The sequence below is a fragment of the Littorina saxatilis genome, linkage group LG8 (genome assembly GCF_037325665.1).
Source record: "Littorina saxatilis isolate snail1 linkage group LG8, US_GU_Lsax_2.0, whole genome shotgun sequence".
In the NCBI taxonomy this organism is placed as follows: domain Eukaryota; kingdom Metazoa; phylum Mollusca; class Gastropoda; order Littorinimorpha; family Littorinidae; genus Littorina; species Littorina saxatilis.
This window is the reverse complement of record NC_090252.1, coordinates 21,607,723-21,629,815: the sequence shown is the minus strand read 5'-3', so window position 1 is coordinate 21,629,815 and position 22,093 is coordinate 21,607,723. Positions and strand designations below refer to the sequence as shown.

The 22,093-nt window shown below is 39.9% G+C and overlaps 1 protein-coding gene across 1 annotated transcript in view; it reads left to right on the top strand.

Moving 5' to 3' along the window:
• Window positions 1–22,093, top strand: part of LOC138974558 (uncharacterized) — a 30,424-nt gene extending 8,331 nt beyond the window's left edge. Inside the window, exons 3-5 of the mRNA XM_070347276.1 lie at window positions 3,062–3,292; window positions 18,921–19,193; window positions 21,969–22,093. Of these exons, the coding sequence (XP_070203377.1) occupies window positions 3,062–3,292; window positions 18,921–19,193; window positions 21,969–22,093 (629 nt within the window). The remainder of the gene's footprint in view (window positions 1–3,061; window positions 3,293–18,920; window positions 19,194–21,968) is intronic.

Genomic DNA, 22,093 nt, shown 5'->3' with positions numbered 1-22,093 from the left:
CACTTGGTCTTGTGCTTGCGTGTACACACGGGGGTGTTCGGACACCGAAGAGAGTCTGCACACAAAATTGACTCTGAGAAATAAATATCTCGCCGAACGTGGGGACGAACTCACACTGACAGCGGCCAACTGGATACAAATCCAGCGCGCTACCGACTGAGCAACATCCCCGCCCCTAGAGGTGCTTCCATGTGTTTGAATGTGAACGTTGTAAGATTGTGTCACCTCTGAACCGCACTTATCAAAATAAAGTGCTCATGAAGTTCTGGTGATAATAGTGTGGAACCATCTTTGCCAAAATTATCTAGGAGAGAGTGTATCTCAGCAGGTTAGGGTCGGGATGTCTAGCAGGTTAGGGTCGGGATGTCTAGCAGGTTAGGGTCGGGATGTCTAGCAGGTTAGGGTCGGGATGTCTAGCAGGTTAGGGTCGGGATGTCTAGCAGGTTAGGGTCGGGATGTCTAGCAGGTTAGGGTCGGGATGTCTATCAGGTTCCTGGGTGTATAGGCTTCACCAACGACCAGGCAAAAAAGAAGAAACATGAATGTGAAAAACAAAACGCAGGAGCAGAGTGATAGGATAGGAATACCAACATACATTTCTTGGAACTTGGCTCTTGAAATTAACTGAAAGTCGTATGTACACATAACAGAACCAATTCGGTCTGTTTGCAATAGCCTGAAAACGTGTACGATCTACAGATTGAATAACAATAACATTGATATGCTTCATTTTGAAACTGTTCTGTTGCCATCGTGGATTTACGCCCTACTAAAGGCTAACTTAGAACAGTCATTGACTGCAATTTATGATCCTTACATGGTCAAACGTGGCATTTTAAAATTGAAAAACCGGGGTGCCCCACTAAGCAAAGAAAGTGTCTCAGTATTCATAATGTGGGTTGAAATAGAACATTGTGTAATCTCTAATTAATACATTCATCGCTTCTTTCCGGGCTCAATGGTGCTTTGGTCTGCGTCAATCAAGAATGACAACCTTGAAGTTTCAAATGGAAGCCTTAAAGGGTATTTTAGTTCACATTAAAGTCTTTTGTTTGTTTGTTTGCTTAACGCCCGGCCGACAACGAAGGGCCATATCAGGGCGGTACTGCTTTGACATATAACGTGCGCCACACACAAGACAGAAGTCGCAGCACAGGCTTCATGTCTCACCCAGTCACATTATTCTGACACCGGACCAACCAGTCCTAGCACTAACCCCATAATGCCAGACGCCTGGCGGAGCAGCCACTATATTGCCAATTTTAAAGTCTTAGGTATGACCCGGCCGGGGTTCGAACCCACGACCTCCCGATCACGGGGCGGACGCCTTACCACTAGGCCAACCGTGCCGGTCATTAAAGTCTATTAATGTATAATATGAGTCATATATAATATACTGACTATCAGCAACTGATACTAGACATGTCGACAAACATAATTATGAGCATGAGCCAACAGGCGAATGCTGGTATCCATTTTGAGACATGTATGTTATCATTTGCTAACAGTCAACATATTATAAATACCGGTTTAGAACCGTCTAATTTCGACCGAAAACAAATTTGAAGGGATCAGGCGAATTAGACAGAACAGCCGCAATGGGGACTGGATCGCTCCTACCTGATTATGCCCGCAGTCAGTCAAGAATTCTCCCGACCTGGGACAGCCAATCACTTACTTGACGTGATGAATATTATCAGGTGAAATTCGCTCACAAAACAATATCACACGATACACCATGTTGAACATGCGTTTCAGTTACTTTGAATTTTATTGGTCAACATAATCTACGCCAGACAAACAGAAAATGAGGCAAAGATATATTTGACGTAAATTGAGTGACATAATTTCACTTCATTCTTCAGAACTTTGACAAAGACGTTTTCAATTGAGCAGGTCGGCATTGCATTCCAGTTCTGTACAGCAATCACCAACACAACTGGTTTTGCTGTATATTTTAGATACCAAGAAAGTATATCATCTGACATCACTTGAAGTGTCATTCTTTGGTATAAGTCAAGCTGATATTGCTGATTCAAAATATTTACAATGTCCAGTGGGATTTTCGACATGTAACAAATCGAGGTGATGAATGGGTTTGAGCTTTCAGGCGAAACGTGGATTATCAAAGTAAAAGTCAACCAGGCTGATTGTTTGATGTGTGGAATCATCGCGGCTTTGGATTCGTGTTTCCGAGGACAACGATTGTAAGCATTCACTCTCAAAAACCCAATAAACGTTGATACTTTCCGCGCCGACTCATGGTCAATTTGCAAAATGCATAACGAACAGTCATAAAACCCTTAAATAAAAGGAACATGCCCAAAACTTATGGAACTCGCAAATATGATGGCAGCTCTATACATTTGTAGACTGGAAGAAAAGCGACGAAGAAGTTACCTTTGACGTCACAGACAAGTATGACGTGTTATCTCGAACTACTTTGAGTCCCTGAATTGCGTTCTAAAAATTACGTTCAGAATAGGGATTCCGTCTGTTATTGTGCGTAGTTTTGGTCATCTAAAATGATGACAAACATGATGTTTGGTGGTGTATTGTCAGACCAGGATTTTTTGTTGGTCCTTGGAGAGCATATTGCCTTCGGTTTTCATATTCATCAACCTCGGCCTGCGGCCTTGGGCAATAAAGATGAAACCGAAGACGATATGCCTCCCTTGGATCAACAAAAAAACGTGTCTGTCAAGAAATCACCAAACATCTTATAATCTTGCTATTCTTTTAGACTCGGGGGCTAATTTGGAATTTGGGATTGACCCGTCACGGTGTACCGGTTTCGGTTAGCCTGATGTTGAGTAGTTTCGACGGGATTTCAGATTCAATCTTTTCGTTTTAGGCCGATAGGTAAACTACATATTTTGATATCACTTTTGTTTTGTTTAGCTTTATTTCACAGAGTAGAAATGTATTCCGAAATAACCTGGTCAGATTGATGGACACAATTTAACGGAGCTCATTTCAGACCTTAAGGATGGTGTAGATTTTTGCAGACAGTACAGATGGTGTCATTCGTTTTCAGGTAGATGGTTTTATTTTATTTCAGACAGTAAAGATGGCTTAACCAATGTTGCCCTGTACAAGTACGCACGTCAAAGCAGCTCGGATGTTGCGAGCCTGGCAGTAGATGGTAAAGATGGAACAACCTATGTTCCGTGGGAGTGTACACAAGTCACACGTGAATCCAGTTCTGGCAGTTCCAGCAATGCCTGGTGGATCGTGGACCTAGGCAACTTATACGACATTGAAGCAGTGCACATACACACCTCAGATAAAGGTCAGTTAAATCATGAAGGTTTTCAAACACCCCCCCAAAACAAGGTCAGTGACGAAGGTCTTCAAACACACAAAAGAGCGTGCATGCTTCATTCTCCTTTGGTGCTTAGGACGGTTTCGTTTTAACTGTTATTGTTTACCGCAAAACACGTGCTGTGTGTTCTACTTGTTTGATACCAAAATTCAACAAAAACAAAGGCAAAGAAGCAAGCAATTCAATCAAGAAACATGTGCACGTGCGCCTTCCTTGTTTTGTATCTTACTAAACTATATATTGTCACTGTTAGGTTAGAGATGTATTAGGTGTTGTTACAGGTCATTATTAGACAATAACAATGCAGATACAATGTTTACTTTGCACTATCGTCGTCCTCTCGAGGCGTTATCTTTTATGTTTAAAAGTTTTAATTAGAAATTGTTACTATTAAGAGAAATGATTCAAAGCCCACATGGAAACATTCAGTGACAGATTGCACGTTGTTTACTCGTTGGTATTTGTTAGGAAACACTACCGTTGCTGAGCTTTGGTTCAGTTTTGTGTGTTGCATGTAGTTGACTTATTTGTACTTTGTGGGAAAGTACTGATATTATATTTTGTAAACACAATATTTATGCTTGGACGAGAATGCAGGTGAACTTTCTAGTCCTGTCAAAACAAGTTGTTTACCACGCTGTTTTAGTCGTGAGTTCGTGGCGTTCGTTCGGATTAAGTGCGTCGGCGCTTTTGATGTACGTCATAGAGAATGTCGCTAGTTTAGTCCATGCACGGCTCGTATAATGTAGTTGTATCATGTTCGGTCTGGAATATTCTCGAGATTGAGTATTTACTATATATGCCAGCGCGATTTGTATGTAAAAAAGCTTCTATTTGAGTTCTGCTACGATGTGCAGTTGTATGTATGGAATGCTAAATAAATCCTCGAACTCAATTTGACGAGTTGTTTTCTGCTGCTGCGAAGACGGGCGACGTAGAATAAAAGAACACAACTATACGACATTTGAGAACTTGTGGCAACCTCAAGTGTCGTGTAACAGTATTTAACACAATATTCTGCTAAATTGTATGCCTGTATAGTAACATTTTAAAGGTGTAAATGGTCATAGTGTATGCCAAAATTGTAACGATCTTATGGTGAAGTATGACAAACGTAAGCACCTTTTAATGTGTAGACTGAACATCTGTCATTTGGTTTAAATCAACTGACTGGTGTTTAAAAAAAATAAAAATATGTTGTGTTTGAGAGGACACATACGAACACAAACATAAGTTCCTTGTAGTATGTGTACAAACAGAAAATACACAGTAACCATGTTTGTTATCACGTGTTTATTGATTGATTAAAATTTTGGAGAAAAAAAAGAACAGTCAAGAATAAAAAAATAAATAAAAATAATTCCCACTCCGTACAGATTGCAACAACACTATTGATTGTTGATATGTGGAATGGTGCTTTTATTCCACGTAGAGAACTGAACAGGTGATCCTTGGGTCAAGGGTTCAAATCCAGGCCCGGACATTATGTAAATAAATATTTTTTTAAATTTTTTATTCATGAATGTACTGCTGCAAGTGAATACTCACACACATCAAGCACACACCCACCCACACACACACTACTCACACAAACACTGATTATCACCACTCACACACACACACTACTCACACAAACACTGATTATCACCACTCACACACACACACTACTCACACACACACTGATTATCACCACTCACACACACACTACTCACACACACACTGATTATCACCACTCACACACACACTACTCACACAAACACTGATTATCACCACTCACACACACACTACTCACACAAACACTGATTATCACCACTCACACACACACTACTCACACAAACACTGATTATCACCACTCACACACACACTACTCACACAAACACTGATTATCAAGAAGACACATACAACCACACTGGAAGACCATAAAACCGAATTGGGCGTTCAAAAAGCCATAAAAAGGCTATAATTTAATTACAAAATATCTTTGATAAAACAAGTGATAAAATAATTTCACCCAAAGAGTTGGACGTATAGTATCAAAAACGGTCAATTTTCACCCCAAGTTCGCACACATCTTGGTTCTATAATAGTCTAGAGTACGCTGAGGTATTTGATCTAAATAAACTAAATAGGCAGATCTTCCAGTCGCCCATGACTTTGAACACCTCCCCCGGCACCCCACATGACAGCGCCCAGGTTGTGCCACCTCTTTCCAAAAAACATATCCATGCAAGCAGCCCAGAAGAGGGCATCTGAGGGCAATGCAAGATTTAATTGTCTTTTGATATCCAACAGCACTAATTCTTTTTCTAGTTTTTTCTCAAACGCTTGCGCATCTCCTGCAACAGAAAAATACATGATTGCTGCGACATATGACCAGACACATTGAGCATGGCACTCGCAGGAGAGTGCGACCAGTTCCCTAATAAGTAGGTCAACTGCTCACACTTTCCATTCTCATGCAGTCTAGATACTGTATCAGGAATTGTATTGATAGACCCTGGCACATGGATTGCTCTCACACTGAAATTATATTTCACACACAGCCAGAACATATGTCTCAGTAGCCCATTCACAAAAGGATGGTGGCTTCTGCCTTTGTTGAGGACGGCTTTTGTCACTGTGCTATCTGTATGGATAATCACAGAGCTATCACGCCAGAAACTGGCCCATCTTTGCACACTTTGCACAGCTGCACATACTTCTTTATAATTGATGTGCAGGTTTTTTGCTGCTGGTTCATCTTCACTAAACACAGAGTAACACCAATCACCGGCCCAAAAGGCGCCGCAAACTGTATTACAGGCATCAACATGCACATGGTGTGCTTGCGCACTATTGTAGTGTACCACACCATTAAAACACACCATGAAACTAAGCCACCAGTGCACATCTTTTTTTTAACTCTGCGCTGAGTCTGATCTTATGATGCTGTTGCTGAAGAGGACGAATTGCATCCAGAATGCGCCGCATGAAAAATGTTCCTCCGCGGACGCCCAGTTCAAAAGGCCTGCTAGCCGCTGAAGCTGCTGTTTGCTTGCGCGCTTGCGCTGAGAGAACTCGCTGAGCTCCCTTTGCAGTTTGCCAAGCTTTTCTTTGCCAAGCAGTAGAGTGCAGTCTTGGGTGTTGATGTCGATGCCCAAGAACGTGATGCGTTGGGTGGGACCCACAACTTTTCTCCAACTAATATAAAAAACCCTAACTTTCTCACTAGTTTGATCAAACAGTGTATAGCGCTGCATTACACTCTTTATATGTTTCTGCTGCAATGAGAAAATCATCAATGTAAACAACTACACCTTTGAACCCACGCCTACGTAGGCATCTACCTATAGCTTGCGAAAGGCGATGACAATGACTGGGTGCCACTGTGGCACCGAAAGGGAGCCTAGAATCGAACAAGTATGTTGCTTGTTTATCTCCCTTAAATGTCCACTTTCAATCAATCAATATGAGGCTCATATCGCGCGTATTCCGTGGGTACAGTTCTAAGCGCAGAGATTATTTTTATTTTATGCAATTTATATCGCGCACATATTCAAGGCGCAGGGATTTATTTATGCCGTGTGAGATGGAATTTTTTTACACAATACATCACGCATTCACATCGGCCAGCAGATCGCAGCCATTTCGGCGCATATCCTACTTTTTACGGCCTATTATTCCAAGTCACACGGGTATTTTGGTGGACATTTTTATCTATGCCTATACAATTTTGCCAGGAAAGACCCTTTTGTCAATCGTGGGATCTTTAACGTGCACACCCCAATGTACTGTACACGAAGGGACCTCGGTTTTTCGTCTCATCCGAAAGACTAGCACTTGAACCCACCACCTAGGTTAGGAAAGGGGGGAGAAAATTGCTAACGCCCTGACCCAGGGTCGAACTCGCAACCTCTCGCTTCCGAGCGCAAGTGCGTTACCACTCGGCCACCCAGTCGATACTTTAACCCTGTCACTTTATAATCATCACAGTGGATTGGCACTGAATGATAAGCCGCTTTCAAGTCTAATTGTGCACACCAATAGCCCTGTTTTGCTATTTTACAGGCATCTGTGATAGTTTGAAAGCGTTCAGAATGCAAAGTGTACAAAAGCTGACTGACTACACTGAATACAAAAGATAACAATCACAAATCTAGGCGTAGGAATATTTTACTCAATAGGCCCTACACACACAACTGCCACACGATACAGGACCCTTCTCACGTGCAGCCCGACCCATCCGCCGAACACGCTACTCCAAGGTGTAACCCATCCCGCAGAACGGACCGACTGCACGAGAGAGCGAGCTGAGCGCACTCACACACATTTAAACTTTATTTATTCTAAATAACAAAACAAAACAACAACATTTTTTTTTTAAAGTTCATCGAAGTACGTCTAATAATACCAACACGATGACATCATTTATTGGGCGGGGATGTAGCTCAGTCGGTAGCGCGCTGGATTTGTATCCAGTTGGCCGCTGTCAGCGTGAGTTCGTCCCCACGTTCGGCGAGAGATTTATTTCTCAGAGTCAACTTTGTGTGCAGACTCTCCTCGGTGTCCGAAGACCCCCAAGCACAAGACCAAGTGCGCACGAAAAAGATCCTGTAATCCATGTCAGAGTTCGGTGGGTTATAGAAACACGAAAATACCCAGCATGCTTCCTCCGAAAGCGGCGTATGGCTGCCTAAATGGCGGGGTAAAAACGGTCATACACGTAAAAGCCGTGAGAGTTTTTTAGCCCATGAACGAACAAACAAACATCATTTGTTGAAGGCAACCTCTTGAAATCGGGCGTCAGTAGAGACAATGAGGAGTGAATTGAAGCGTACTTGTAAGATGATGCACTTGTGACATTGTCTATGTACTGGTCCTAAATACCGATATCTTGTTTCTGAAGGTTGGGCAAGCACAACAAACATCATTGCCAACAAAACTCCTGATTTTTAAACAAGTGGTAATTATGGCAGAAACCCAATATCAATGTGTCGGTCTTAGTGTTGGCACGTGCACTGTGCATGTTTGTTAGTGCTAAAACGGTTAAAGGTACAAATGGTCATAGTGTATGCCGAAATTCAAACCCATGTTTCTCAAACTGAAGGAACTTACATAACAACTAGGGAGAGAAGACTCAAACCTTCAGGTACTGGCTCTAAACATCATGTTGTACGATCTGTTTAATTTTGGAGTTTACATAACAATGTGGGTCCACACGGCCCCACGACGTCTACAAAAGGGTATTCACGTTTTTCCTTATTTTGAGAGTCTTTAGTCCGCACGGTAATAATGAAATTATTAATTTAATTTAATTACTTCTCACGGAAATTTTCTTGCTTCTTTGGAAAACATGGGTCTACGGAAGGGTTTGCATGATGTCTTCTGTGTGTAGTCGATAACCCGGTCGGGCGAAGGTAAAAAAAAACTCCCAAAAACTGTACTGCAGGGCAGTTCCAGAAGAACTGATTCAAACTGTTTTCCTCTTTACAGAAAAAAACCCACGGTGAAGAGTCTACCATTTTTTTCAAAAAACAATAGGGATAATTCTGTTTTAAATTCTGTACTGTAACCACCGCAATCTAGTATTAATAGTTGTTTTTTATAACTTGTGAAAAGACAGTTGTTCTTTCCAGATTAATATTCATTTGTTGTGACTATTTCTCTATTGATTTAAATGGTCCATCATTAAAACCAAATTCGGATACAAAATCTTTGAATCAGATTGCAAAACAAGTTTACATGACAAAATTTCGGACAACACATACTCATTTTCAAAATCTATATTAAATTTGTTTTGATAACGTGTTACTGCACGTAATACACATTCATACATAATGCAATTTTACAGACACATGAGGATAAGCTATCTTGAAATCTTCATAAGGCAAGTAACCATTTGGTCCAAGAAGATGCCCTATTGAGACAACTCCATTCTCAATCCAGTTTGAAATAAAAATAATATTTTTGTCTCGACAGAAATGGACATTGAAATTCAGTGTCTCTAGGATAAATTCATCAACATTCTGAGGCACTCATTTGCAGAAACATCGTTTATAATGCTTAAATACACCAAACCACAAAGGGTTCTTTACTTTATGCATCAAAACATTTGCAAATTCCCCACCTCTGTATTCCACACAACAGACCTGGGGACAAGGTATATTCAAAATATGTACAATCTTCCCAGTATTCAACAAAATCCTTTTTAACCATGTTAATTTTAAAACAGCTAAGTAACAATAGACATCCACCATCTACAGTCCACCATTTTGAAATGGCTGTACAACTATTTTTCTTTTAATTTGATCTGTTTTTTCATCCCATAAAAAATAATAGAGTAGTTAATTCAATTAATCGAGAAACTGTTTCTCAGGATCTGGTGAATTCATAAATCGGTGAGTTAATCTGGACATAACCAGTGTCTTTAAAACTGTTACTTTACCGAATGATGTAAAATTTCTCTTTGACCACATTTCTAAAAACCTCCAAATTTCTTGGAACTTGTGTTTAGAATTTATGTTCACTATTTACTCCACATTCACTGTCAAATGTATGCCAAGCACACGCTGATTACAGTTGGGTTCTACTTCTAAAGTAATGTTGGCATAAATTTAACATTTGATTTCTTAAGATCTATCATAATTTATCGTAAGTCCAGATGATAATGCAAAATGTTTGAACGCTCGCAGGTACAGAAAGATTATTTGGTGCCATCTAGAAGAAAAGGTTGTGTCATCTGCAAACTATCTCCAACCTTGATTTCATGTATATTCTCATTCTGACGAATCATAAATCTCTGCACAAAAAAAGGTATAAATAAAGTTGACAGAGGATCTCCCAGCCTGGTACCACACTCTACGCTCAACCACTTGGAATACTGACCATTCAGATTTATACAAGATTTAATATTACAATAACAAGAACCAGGAATGCATACCCCAACAAACAAAATTATAAATCATATTTTGTTGAGAGCAAAAATGTGTATCAGCAAGTTTAGATATGATAAGCCTATTGATTTAAATGTAATGTTTAATTGCGAATTAGGGTTGAGACGTTTGCGGATTTTGTAAATGAAACTGTTTAAGTTTAAGTGCATATGCATATGTATGTGTGTGTATGGATTTATGATTTATGTTGATGTCGCAAATGTTGACACCGCAGACACAACAGCATTGATTAATACATTCTTGTCCATTTATGTATTGTAAGAATTCGCGCCAAAAGTAAATGTTAAATGTACTGTGCCACAGATTAATGTACAGTTAAACATACAGATACCAAGTGTGTCATATAATGTTATTGTTTACGAAAAAAAACAAAAAACCCAGGGGTAATTCTGAATAAAATTATGTACTGTAACCACCGCAATCTAGTATCAAAAGTTGTTCTTATAACTTGTGAAAAGACAGTTGTCCTATCCAGATTAATATTCATTTTTTTGTAACCATTTCTCAATAGTTTCTTTTACACCAAGGCTATTCTAGGCGACCTTGACCTAGGCCCGCTGTGCCTCGGGCAAAGTCAGCCATTTTTGCGCGTTGTTTGAATGGTGGAGCTGTACGATGGTGCACAAACATTGCTGTTATGGAGTGTGTGAAAGTGATTTAAGACACCGTGAGAGATCACACATGGTCGGTGTTGGATGGGTACCGTTTTCCAAACCCTCTAGAGATTTAGAAAAGTGCCGAAAATCATGGATTAAACTATGTGGAAGAACGATCGAGAGGTTCAACATCAAAAAAGTCAACAAAGACACCTACATTTGCACAAAACACTTCATCGGGGGGCACTTGAAAATGACATGCTGCTTTTCTTCATAAGTATAAATGGAACAAACAAGATTGTACCATGCTTTGACTTTATGTGCTGAGAGAGGAAGAAATGGTTTGAATGTAGCTTTTTTATATCCTCATTAACAAAAGTGTGATACTGCAGCTAGTTAGCAAAACAATTTCACTGAAAAACTAGACAGCAAGTGACACATAGTCTACAAACCAATGAACTCGAAGGCATTGAAGAAACAGGATCATTCTTTTAATCTTGTCAGAAATGTTGAACATGAATCTCACTGCAAAAACACAATCTGACAGAACTGGCAGAAAAACAAAACTACTTCATCATACAAATGGCCCAACGAATATGGTCTGAAATCAGAAAAAAAAACCATGACAGCTCGGTGCTTGCAGTTGCATACCACAAGAACACAAACATGAAAAAAAAAAAAAATGGTCAAACTGAACTATGTGTCGTTCAAAGGAAAAATGGTTTGTCTCAAGGAAAAAGACTGAGAGACATCACATGACTGTACAAGCTCACAAGAACTATTGGTTGTAATCATGAGTACGACAAGACTGAAATGATAAATAGTGTGCATCACAGTACTATTCAAGCACTAAAAAGGGCCTCCCACTAGCTTGTCGCCAAATAAACAAAGTAGGTTGTAACAAAATTGCAGATTAATAAAAAAAAATAGATCAATCAATAGTATATGTCACACCTGACATTAAACTAGTAATTTCCATCACTATCCTTTTCAGGCATTAAACATAGTTCAAAGCAGCTAGCCCCACATGGAAGTAAGAGGCTCATTCACAAGCAAGTTAAACGCTTTTCATTCTTTTGTTTTTCTCAAACGAAAATTCATAGTATCACAACAGTATTCACAGCAGGCAGTTTTAAATCACGCAAGGGTCATTCTCCAGGTTTGTTCACGAAATACATTGTAATTTTAAACAGAGACAATTTTTAGTTCACGCTTGATATATATATTTCATAACCCTGCAGGTGAAAATGGGAATACCAGCACAGAATGATTGTCAGTGAACATTTAATCCCAACACTTCAAACTACATCACTCATCATAAAACAGAAGCTGTGACTTGGATTTGAATGAAAATCAAAAAGTGGAAAAACTCATACTCTGATAATTGCTGTCCAAATGTTTCAAACTACATCACTCATCATAAAACAGAAGCTGTGACTTGGATTTAAATGAAAATCAAAACGCGGAAAAACTCATACTCTGATAATTGTTGTCTAAGTGTTTGTGTGGTTAAAAAAACAAATGTACCTGATCATGAATGAAATCAGAGCAACCCATATAATCATTAACCATTCACTGCCACTGGTCTATACGTATACTCTTTTCAAAAAGGAGATGGGTATGGAAGAGGCAGTACTACTGTTAGTGATTCAAAGTGCCAGACATCCCATCCTAGTGCTGTGAAATGGATATATTCAATATTTCATGGAAGCTTACTAATATTTGCATGTATGCATGCAAACATACGGTGACAGTACTAATACAGTAAAAGCATTATTGAGGGTGAACAGCTGCTTTACCTGGTTTCAGTGAGGAGTAACAATACTAACAATAACAATAACATGCCTAAGTTGTCAAATGTAAGTACCCCCCCATCACGGACACTGGCAAAAACCCAGCAGAATGTCCCCATCTTCGCTGACGATTATCCACAGAGACAACCTACCTGCACACTTCCTCATATAAACTGTGTCGGTTTTCCTTCCGCGGTGTAGACGAACAACTGTTCCACTTCTGCACATCTCAAGTTGAGCACATGGCCATCGAAAACAAGGCGATAGGCCTAATCTTCAAAGGATGTGTAAGCTCTCGCCTTCTTCTGGTCGAAATCGTTCTTTTTCTTAATCAGATAGTTCAGGATGTTAACAACACCGATCCTGGGTGCGTTTGATAGGTCACTTTTTCCTTCGGATGTGAAAGGATCGCGTGGTGGAAATCCGATCTGTCGAAGTTTTTCGGAAAGTTTTTCTTGCACGTCCTGTCTTGTAAAATCCGGATCGATCGGTAGTTCCAACTGCTGTACAGTTTTCACAAGTTGCAGCAGACCATCTCGTCTGTATCCAGTAACAGTAATGCCCCTGTCTTCAAAAACTTTCTCAACTGAACGCAGTCGTACCTATTTAACTCCTCTGTTTGCAGCGTGGCTTCGACAGCGAGGTTGCCCGTACCCAAGGGGAGTAACTCGAAATGACTCAGCGCGCGGTTTGCTGCAAAAAGGCCCTATTGATTTAAATGTACCATCATTATAAACCAAATTATTATACACAATCTTTAAATCAGATTGCAAAACAAGTTTACATGACAACATTTCGGACAACACATTATTATTTTCAAAATTTATATTTAAGTTTTGTTGATTACGTTTTACTGCACGTAATACATATTCAAACAAAATGAAATTTACAGACACAAGAGGATAAGCTATCTTGAAATCCTCATAAGGCTAGTAGCCATTTGGTCCAAGCAGATGCCCTATTAAGACAACTCCATTCTTAATCCAGTTTGAAATAAAAACTATCTTTTTTGTCTCGACAGACATGGACATTGAAATACAGTGTCACTGAGATACATTTATCAAAATTCGGAAGCACACATTTACAGACAAATCGTTTATAATGCTTAAATACATCAAACCAAACAGGGTTCTTTACTTTATGCATCATTTGCAAATTCCCCACCTCTGTATTCCACACAACAGACCTGGGGACAAATTATCTTCAAAATATGTACAATCTTCCAAGTACTCAACACAATCCTTTTCAACCATGCCAATTTTAAAACAGCTAAGTAACAATAGACACCCACCATCTTCATTCCACCATTTTCATATATTTATCTTTTAATTTTATCTGTTTTTTCATCCCATAAAAAAGAACAGAGTAGTGTATTCAATTCATCGAGAACATGTTTCTCAGGATCTGGTAAATTCATAAATAGGTGAGTTAATGTTGATATAACCAGTGTCTTTATAGCTGTTACTTTACGAATGGTGTAAGATTGTTCCTTGACCACACATTTAAACACCTCCGAATGTTTTGGAACTTGTTTTCATAATTTATGTTCACTATTTCCTCCATATTCACTGAAAAATGTATGCCGAGCACTCTAAATACAGTTGGGTTCCACTTCAAATTTAATTTCGGCATAAATCTAACATTGGATTTTTTAAACGACCCAATAGCAGATTTATCATAATATATCGTAAGTCCAGATAATAATGCAATTTGTGTAAGTGCATGTGCTAACAAACTGAATTACAGCTGGTTACTGTCCATCAGAGCTGTACTGAACGCGCACTCATCCGCTCGTTCCATTCTTATCAGTCACTCCAACAAATTAAATGTCCACACCAGCTGTTTGCAGTTAAGTCCACGTAAAGTGAAATGTTATTGAATTAAATGAAAGCTTTTTATGATTTAACTTTTGTGAAAAATCATAGCAATTTCAAAATCAATTTTCCAAAACATATTTACAAAAAACATGAAAAAGTTTAGCATCAAATTATAGCACAGCAGGGCACTGCTGGCCGATTGTCTCCCCTGCCCTTCTGTTGGGTCAACAAAGGGGCCATAAATACAACTGTACAAAAACATGAAAAAGTTAGCATCAAATAGCACAGCAGGGCACTGCTGACCGATTGTCTCCCTTGCCCTTCTGTTGGGTCAAGCGAAGGGATTAAATGTAGCAAATTAAACATCAACTTGCCAAAATATATTTACCAAGGAATAAGAAGAAAAAGTTTAGTGTCAGTAGCCAAGCAGAGCAGCTGACTTATTGTCTCCCCTGCTCTACTGTTGGGTGAAACAAAGGGGGCCCTTTGCGGGTCACAAAAACGATTGAGGCAGACCTACAGAAACTGATAAAAATAGTAGAATGAGCCCGGGGATTACTTCCCTCGACCTGACCCTAAGGATCAACCAGGTTAGTAAGTAAACTGAAAAAATAATGCCAGCTGCCACAGTCGCGGGCTACTCAACCCAAACCACTCAGGGCGAAGGGAAGTAGGCTGTGGACCGATGCGATCTGTGAACTAAAGCTAAAGCTTCGGTTCCGGACCTGTCAATGACGGTACTGCACCGAAGCTCAAACGGTGGTGTCAGCTCACCCTGGCATGCATGCAAGAAAACAACAACAGCGAAATGTACAGCAGGAAACTGATCGGAACATACGAATTATCTCTCTTGACTATTACAATGGACATCAACCCCCGACATGAAACAAAGCTCCAGCGCCTGATCCGAACATACAAATTATCTCTCTTGACTATTACAATGGACATCAACCAGCGACATGAAACAAAGCTCCAGCTCCACAAAGTTACAAAATGCATGCCTCCATGATTGATAAAATGGAGGAGGGGTGGGTGGTGGAAAAATTTTCACCAAATACAAAAACTTGACCTTTCAGCTCGCTGGCATCTTGCGTAGTGATGCTAAGCTCAGCTGTGCGCGGGGCACTGTCCGCCGCACAGGTCAGTTCCAACGGTCCGCTACGAGCCAATCAAAGAAAGGCGCATGCAATCACACAAACTGCCCATCGCCACGCCAGCGTGGCGAAAAGCTCTTTTGTGTAAGTGCATGTGCTAACAAACTGAATTACAGCTGGTTACTGTCCATCAGAGCTGTACTGAACGCGCACTCATCCGCTCGTTCCATTCTTATCAGTCACTCCAACAAATTAAATGTCCACACCAGCTGTTTGCAGTTAAGTCCACGTAAAGTGAAATGTTATTGAATTAAATGAAAGCTTTTTATGATTTAACTTTTGTGAAAAATCATAGCAATTTCAAAATCAATTTTCCAAAACATATTTACAAAAAACATGAAAAAGTTTAGCATCAAATTATAGCACAGCAGGGCACTGCTGGCCGATTGTCTCCCCTGCCCTTCTGTTGGGTCAACAAAGGGGCCATAAACACTTCCCTTTTGCCTTAAAAAAGAAGTGTTGACCCCACAGGAGGTAGGGAATGAGATAGGTCAGTTCCAACGGTCCGCTACGAGCCAATCAAAGAAAGGCGCATGCAATCACACAAACTGCCCATCGCCACGCCAGCGTTGCGAGAAGCTCTTATGTTTTAACACTTGCAGGCACAGAAAGATTCCTTGGTACCATCTAAAAAAACAAGGTTGTGTCATCTGCAAACTTCGATAGGACAATTTATCTATCTCCAACCTTGATTCCATGTATATTCTCATTCTGACGAATCATAATAGACAAAATATCTGCACAAAGAAGGTATAAATACGGTGACAGAAGACCTCTCTGCCTGGTACCACACTCTACACTGAACCACTTGGAATATTGACCATTCACATTGACGCAAGATTTAATATTACAATACAAAGAAAAAAATCCATTGTCTTTTTGTCATCCCCGAAATAATTTTCTTACGGGATTTTTCAATAAAGGCCAGGTGATACTATCGAACGCCTTCGCAAAATCGACCATGAAAAGCAGTCCAGGTATTTTATTTTTAAAGTATAGAATAACAATTCATATAACAGTCAAATGTTTTCTCCAATAAATCTCCCCTTCAGAAAACCAGTTTGATCCTTATGAATAAGTTTTGGCAAAACAGTTTTAATTCTTTCAGCTATGCAAGATGATGCTATCTTATATACTGTATTTAACAATGTAATTGGTCTCCAATTCTTCAAATGTCTTTTATCTTTATCATCTTTAGGAATGCATATCATAATACCTTGACGCTGAGTCACAGACATCTCTCCTTTCAAAAATCAAAAATTAAGCGACCATAACATAAAACAAGTCGCGTAAGGCGAAATTACAACATTTAGTCAAGCTGTCGAACTAACAGAATGAAACTGAACTCACTGCATTTTTACAGCAAGACCATATACTCGTAGCATCGTCAGTCCACCGCTCGATGCACAGGCAGTGAAATTGACAAGAAGAGCGGGGTAGTAGTTGCGCTGAGAAGGATAGCACGCTTTTCTTTATCTCTATTCTTTTTAACTTTCTGAGCGTGTTTGTAATCCAAACGTATCACATCTATATTATTTTGGAATCAGGAACCCACAAGGAATAAGATGAAATTGTTTTTAAATCGATTTCGGAAATTTTATTTTAATAATATTTGTTATATTTTTAATTTTCAGAGCTTGTTTTTAATCCGAATATAACATATTTATATGTTTTTGGAATCAGAAAATGATGAAGAATAAGATAAACGTAAATTTGGATCGTTTTAAAAAAACAATTCTTTACAATTTTCAGATTTTTAATGACCAAAGTCATATATTAATGTTTAAGCCACCAAGCTGAAATGCAATACCGAAGTCCGGCCTTTGTCGAAGATTGCTGGGCCAAAATTTCAATCAATTTGATTGAAAAATGAGGGTGTGACAGTGCCGCCTCAACTTTTACAAAAAGCCGGATATGACGTCATCAAAGGTATTTATCGAAAAAAAGAAAAAAACATCCGGGGATATCATTCCCAGAAACTCTCATGTCAAATTTCATAAAGATCGGTCCAGTAGTTTGGTCTGAATCGCTCTACACACACACACGCACAGACACACACAGACACACACACACACACACATACACACACACACACACACACACACACACACACACACACACACACACACACACACACACACACACATACACCACAACCCTCGTCTCGATTCCCCCCTCTACGTTAAAGCATTTAGTCAAAACTTGACTTAATGTAATGACCCAAATCCTGGAAGAAAAATGTATATAACACTCTGCTGAATAACCATCAGCCCCAGGACTTTTATCATTATTCAAATGTTTTACCGCCACATGGGTCTGTGTCTTTTAAATAAATCAGTCTTAAGTGAAAAGCACACGGGTGAATGATCTGAGATATATCCCACATCAATCAAAACATCATCCACTATAGGCAACAATTGCTCTGAAGCAAGAAACAAATCCAATCTACTTCTTTGTAGACTATTACATCTCCTCCAGGTATACTGTTGTGCATCTTTATATACATATCGAAAATCATCAACCATATAACAGAACCAGCACGGTTGGCCTAGGGGTAAGGCGTCCGCCCCGTGATCGGGAGGTCGTGGGTTCGAACCCCGGCCGGGTCATACCTAAGACTTTAAAATTGGCAATCCAGTGGCTGCTCCGCCTGGCGTCTGGCATAATGGGGTTTGTGCTAGGACTGGTTGGTCCGGTGTCAGAATAATGTGACTGGGTGAGACATGAAGCCTGTGCTGCGACTTCTGTCTTGTGTGTGGCGCACGTTATATGTCAAAGCAGCACCGCCCTGATATGGCCCTTCGTGGTCGGCTGGGCGTTAAGCAAACAACCAAACCATATAACATTGCTCCATAAATTCCAATCCATCTTGGGGTTTAGTGCAACATTCCAGTTGCCACCCACAACAATCAATTCGTAATCAAAGGAAACAAATTTCTCAAAGACGTCAGGGTGATGACCACTACTGGGGCCGTACACATACAAGTGTTGGGCGTTTATTTAAACAGAATCGCTACTCCTCTACTTCCAGTACTATTCCCAGCTACAATACAATACTTCCTTTCTAACTGCACAACATACACTCTTTGACAATTTCTTGTTTTCAACGGAAATCAGCCAGGAATTTGTTTCGGTAAGCGTTCAAATAAAGGTATGTTTGTACTGTATGTAAAGGTTCGGTGAGCTCAGTGATCAGAAACAGATGGTTTACGGGAGGCGGAGGGTGGCTTTTAGCTGAACTTTTAAAGCAACAAGCAAAGGGGGCCATTTTTGGTTATTCTTGATATTTTTGTCTTGTTGCAGACAAACCCAGTGAAAACTTTTGCGTCAACATGTATTTCAATGACCCAATAGAAACAATTGTGAGATATACGACTGGGCCGGGATTCTACGAGCCTGTAGGAAGTTCAACTATTGACAACGGAACCGTGTGCACGTGTTTCACCGGCAGAATGGACCGTTATAGTGTCTATCGCCTTAACTGTTCCTCGGTCTTGAGAGGTCGCTACGTGAAAATTGACAAACCCGGAGACACATTTGATTTGTGCGAAGTAGAAGTTATGGCCAGGTCACTCTGTAAGTTTTGACAAAGTCTGTCTACACGTCTCTCTCTCTCTCTCTCTCTCTCTCTCTCTCTCTCTCTCTCTCTCTCTCTCTCTCTCTCTCTCTCTCCCTCTCTCTCTATCTCTCTCTCTCTCTCTCTCTCTCTCCCCTCTCTCTCTCTTCTCTCTCTCTCTTCTCTCTCTCTCTCTCTCTCTCTCTCTCTCTCTCTCTCTCTCTCTCTCTCTCTCTCTCTCTCTCTCTCTCTCTCTCTCTCTCTCTCCCTCTCTCTCTCTTTACATTTTGTCAAGGTTTGACTAAATATTTTAACATAAAGGGGGAATCGAGACGAGGGTCGTGGTGTATGTGTGTGTGTGTGTGTGTGTGTGTGTGTGTGTGTGTGTGTGAGTGTGTGTCTGTGTGTCTGTGTGTCTGTGTGTGTGTGTAGAGCGATTCAGACTAAACTACTGGACCGATCTTTATGAAATTTTACATCAGAGTTCCTGGGCATGATATCCCTAGGAGTATTTTCATTTTTTGGATAGATGTCTTTGATGACGTCATATCCGGCTTTTTGTAAAAGTTGAGGCGGCACTGTCACACCCTCATTTTTCAATAAAATCGATTGAAATGTTAGCCAAGTAATCTTCGACGAAGGTCGGACTTTGGTATTGCATTTCAGCTTGGAGGCCTAAAAATTAATTGATGCGTAAGGCGACATTACTACATTTAGTCAAGCTGTGGAACTCACAAAATGAAACTGAACGCACTGCATTTTTTCACAAAGACCGTAGTCCGCCGCTTGTGCAAAACGGAGTGAAACTGACGAGCCTGTTTAGCGCGGTAGTGGTTTCACTGTGCTGCATGCATAGCACGCTTTTCTGTGCCTCTCTTCATTTTAACTTTCTGAGCGTGTTTTTAATCCAAACATATCATATCTATATGTTTTTGGAATCAGGAACCGACAAGGAATACGATGAAATTGTTTTTAAATCGATTTCGGAAATTTAATTTTGATCATAGTGTTTATATTTTTAATTTTCAGAGATTGTTTTTAATCCAAATATAACATATTTATATGTTTTTGGAATCAGGAAATGATGTAGAATAAGATTAACGTAAATTTAGATCGTTTTATATAAAAAGAATTGTAATTACAATTTTCAGATTTTTTAATGACCAAAGTCAAAAATTAATTTTTAAGCCACCAAGCTGAAATGCAATACCGAAGTCCGGCCTTTGTCGAAGATTGCTTTACAAAAATTGCAATCAAATTGATTGAAAAATGAGGGTGTGACAGTGCCGCCTCAACTTTTACAAAAAGCCGGATATGACGTCATCAAAGACATTTATCGAAAAAATGAAAAAAAATGTGGAGATATCATACCCTGGAACTCTCATGTAAAATCTAATAAAGATCGGTCCAGTAGTTTAGTCTGAATCGCTCTACACACACACAGACACACAGACACACAGACACACACACACACACACACACACACACACACACACACACACACACACACACACACACACACACACACACACACACACACACACACACAGACATACATACACACATACACCACGACCCTCGTCTTGATTCCCCCTCTATGTCAAAACATTTAGTCAAAACTTGACTAAATGTAAAAAACACCTCCAAGTTTTGATAACACATTTGCTCAAGCATGTTTAATCAGCATTGTTCTCACTGCGGTACCTATATTACGCTTATTAGTTGCGTATAATTTGTAATGTGTAAATATTCAAATGTTCTTGTTTTTCTCTACCTTTTTGTACTTAAATGTCCGTGTAAATATGTGATTAGAGTTGTCCCCTCTCTGGGCACGTGGTGGTTGAAAAAAACCTCCATCCATCCATCTCTCTCTCTCTCTCTTTTGGATGAATCTTTGACTATTGTTGACATGGAAGTTTCAATGTTTCATTGTATGTATTCAGACAGATGCATAATTAGCATTAGCATTGATCACTTTCGATCGTGTATGTTTGCAATTATTGTGTTCTTGTTGTCTCCATAATGACGTTGTAGTTTCAGCAGGGATCAGTGGTATCAATATGAAGAAGAAGAAAAATATGGCCTGACATGTTTAGCGTGTGTGTGTGTGGGTGTTTGTGTGTGTGGGGGGGGAATGGGGTGGGGGTGTGTGTGTGGGTGTGTACGTATGTGTTAGTGTATGCATGTGTGTTTGTGTGTGTGTGTGTGTGTGTGCGTGTGTGTGTGTGTGTGTGTTTGTTTGTGTGTTAGTTGTTTTAGTGTGTGTGTGTGTGTGTGTTTGTATATGTGTTAGTTGTGTGTGTGTGCGTGCGTGTGTGTGTGTGGGTGTGGGTGTGGGTGTGTGTGTGTATGTGTCAGTGTGTGTGTGTGTGTGTGTTTGTATATGTGGTAGTTGTGTTAGTGTTTGTGTGTGTGTGTGTGTGTGTGTGTGTGTGTGTGTGTGTGTGTGTGTGTGGGTGTGTGTTTGTATATGTGTTAGTTGTATTAGTGTGTGTGCGTGTGTGTGTGTGTCTGTATGTGTGTGTGTGCGTGTGTGTGCGTGTGTGTGGGTGTAGTGTGCCCCTATGTATGTGTGTGTGTGTGTATGTTCGTGTGTGTGTGTGTGTGTGTGTTTTCATTTGACAAGTTGCATTCAATGTATAGAGGTATAAACAGCAACATGGAAATGCATGTATCATTGCCTGTCTCCTCTTCAACAGATTTATATATATACTTGACTTTCTCTTTTGAAACGTGTTTACCTTTTGTCCCCTAATTCTTTCAGTCATTTCATATTCTCATCGTTACTTATACAGTGCCAGAAACATGGTTTGGAGTACCATATGGCGAGTTAAGCGTCAGTTCCCACACAGACAGTAAATACGGTGGTATTGGTTGGGATGGTGCCATCTACCCGGAGCATGCCAAGGTTAGGATGTAG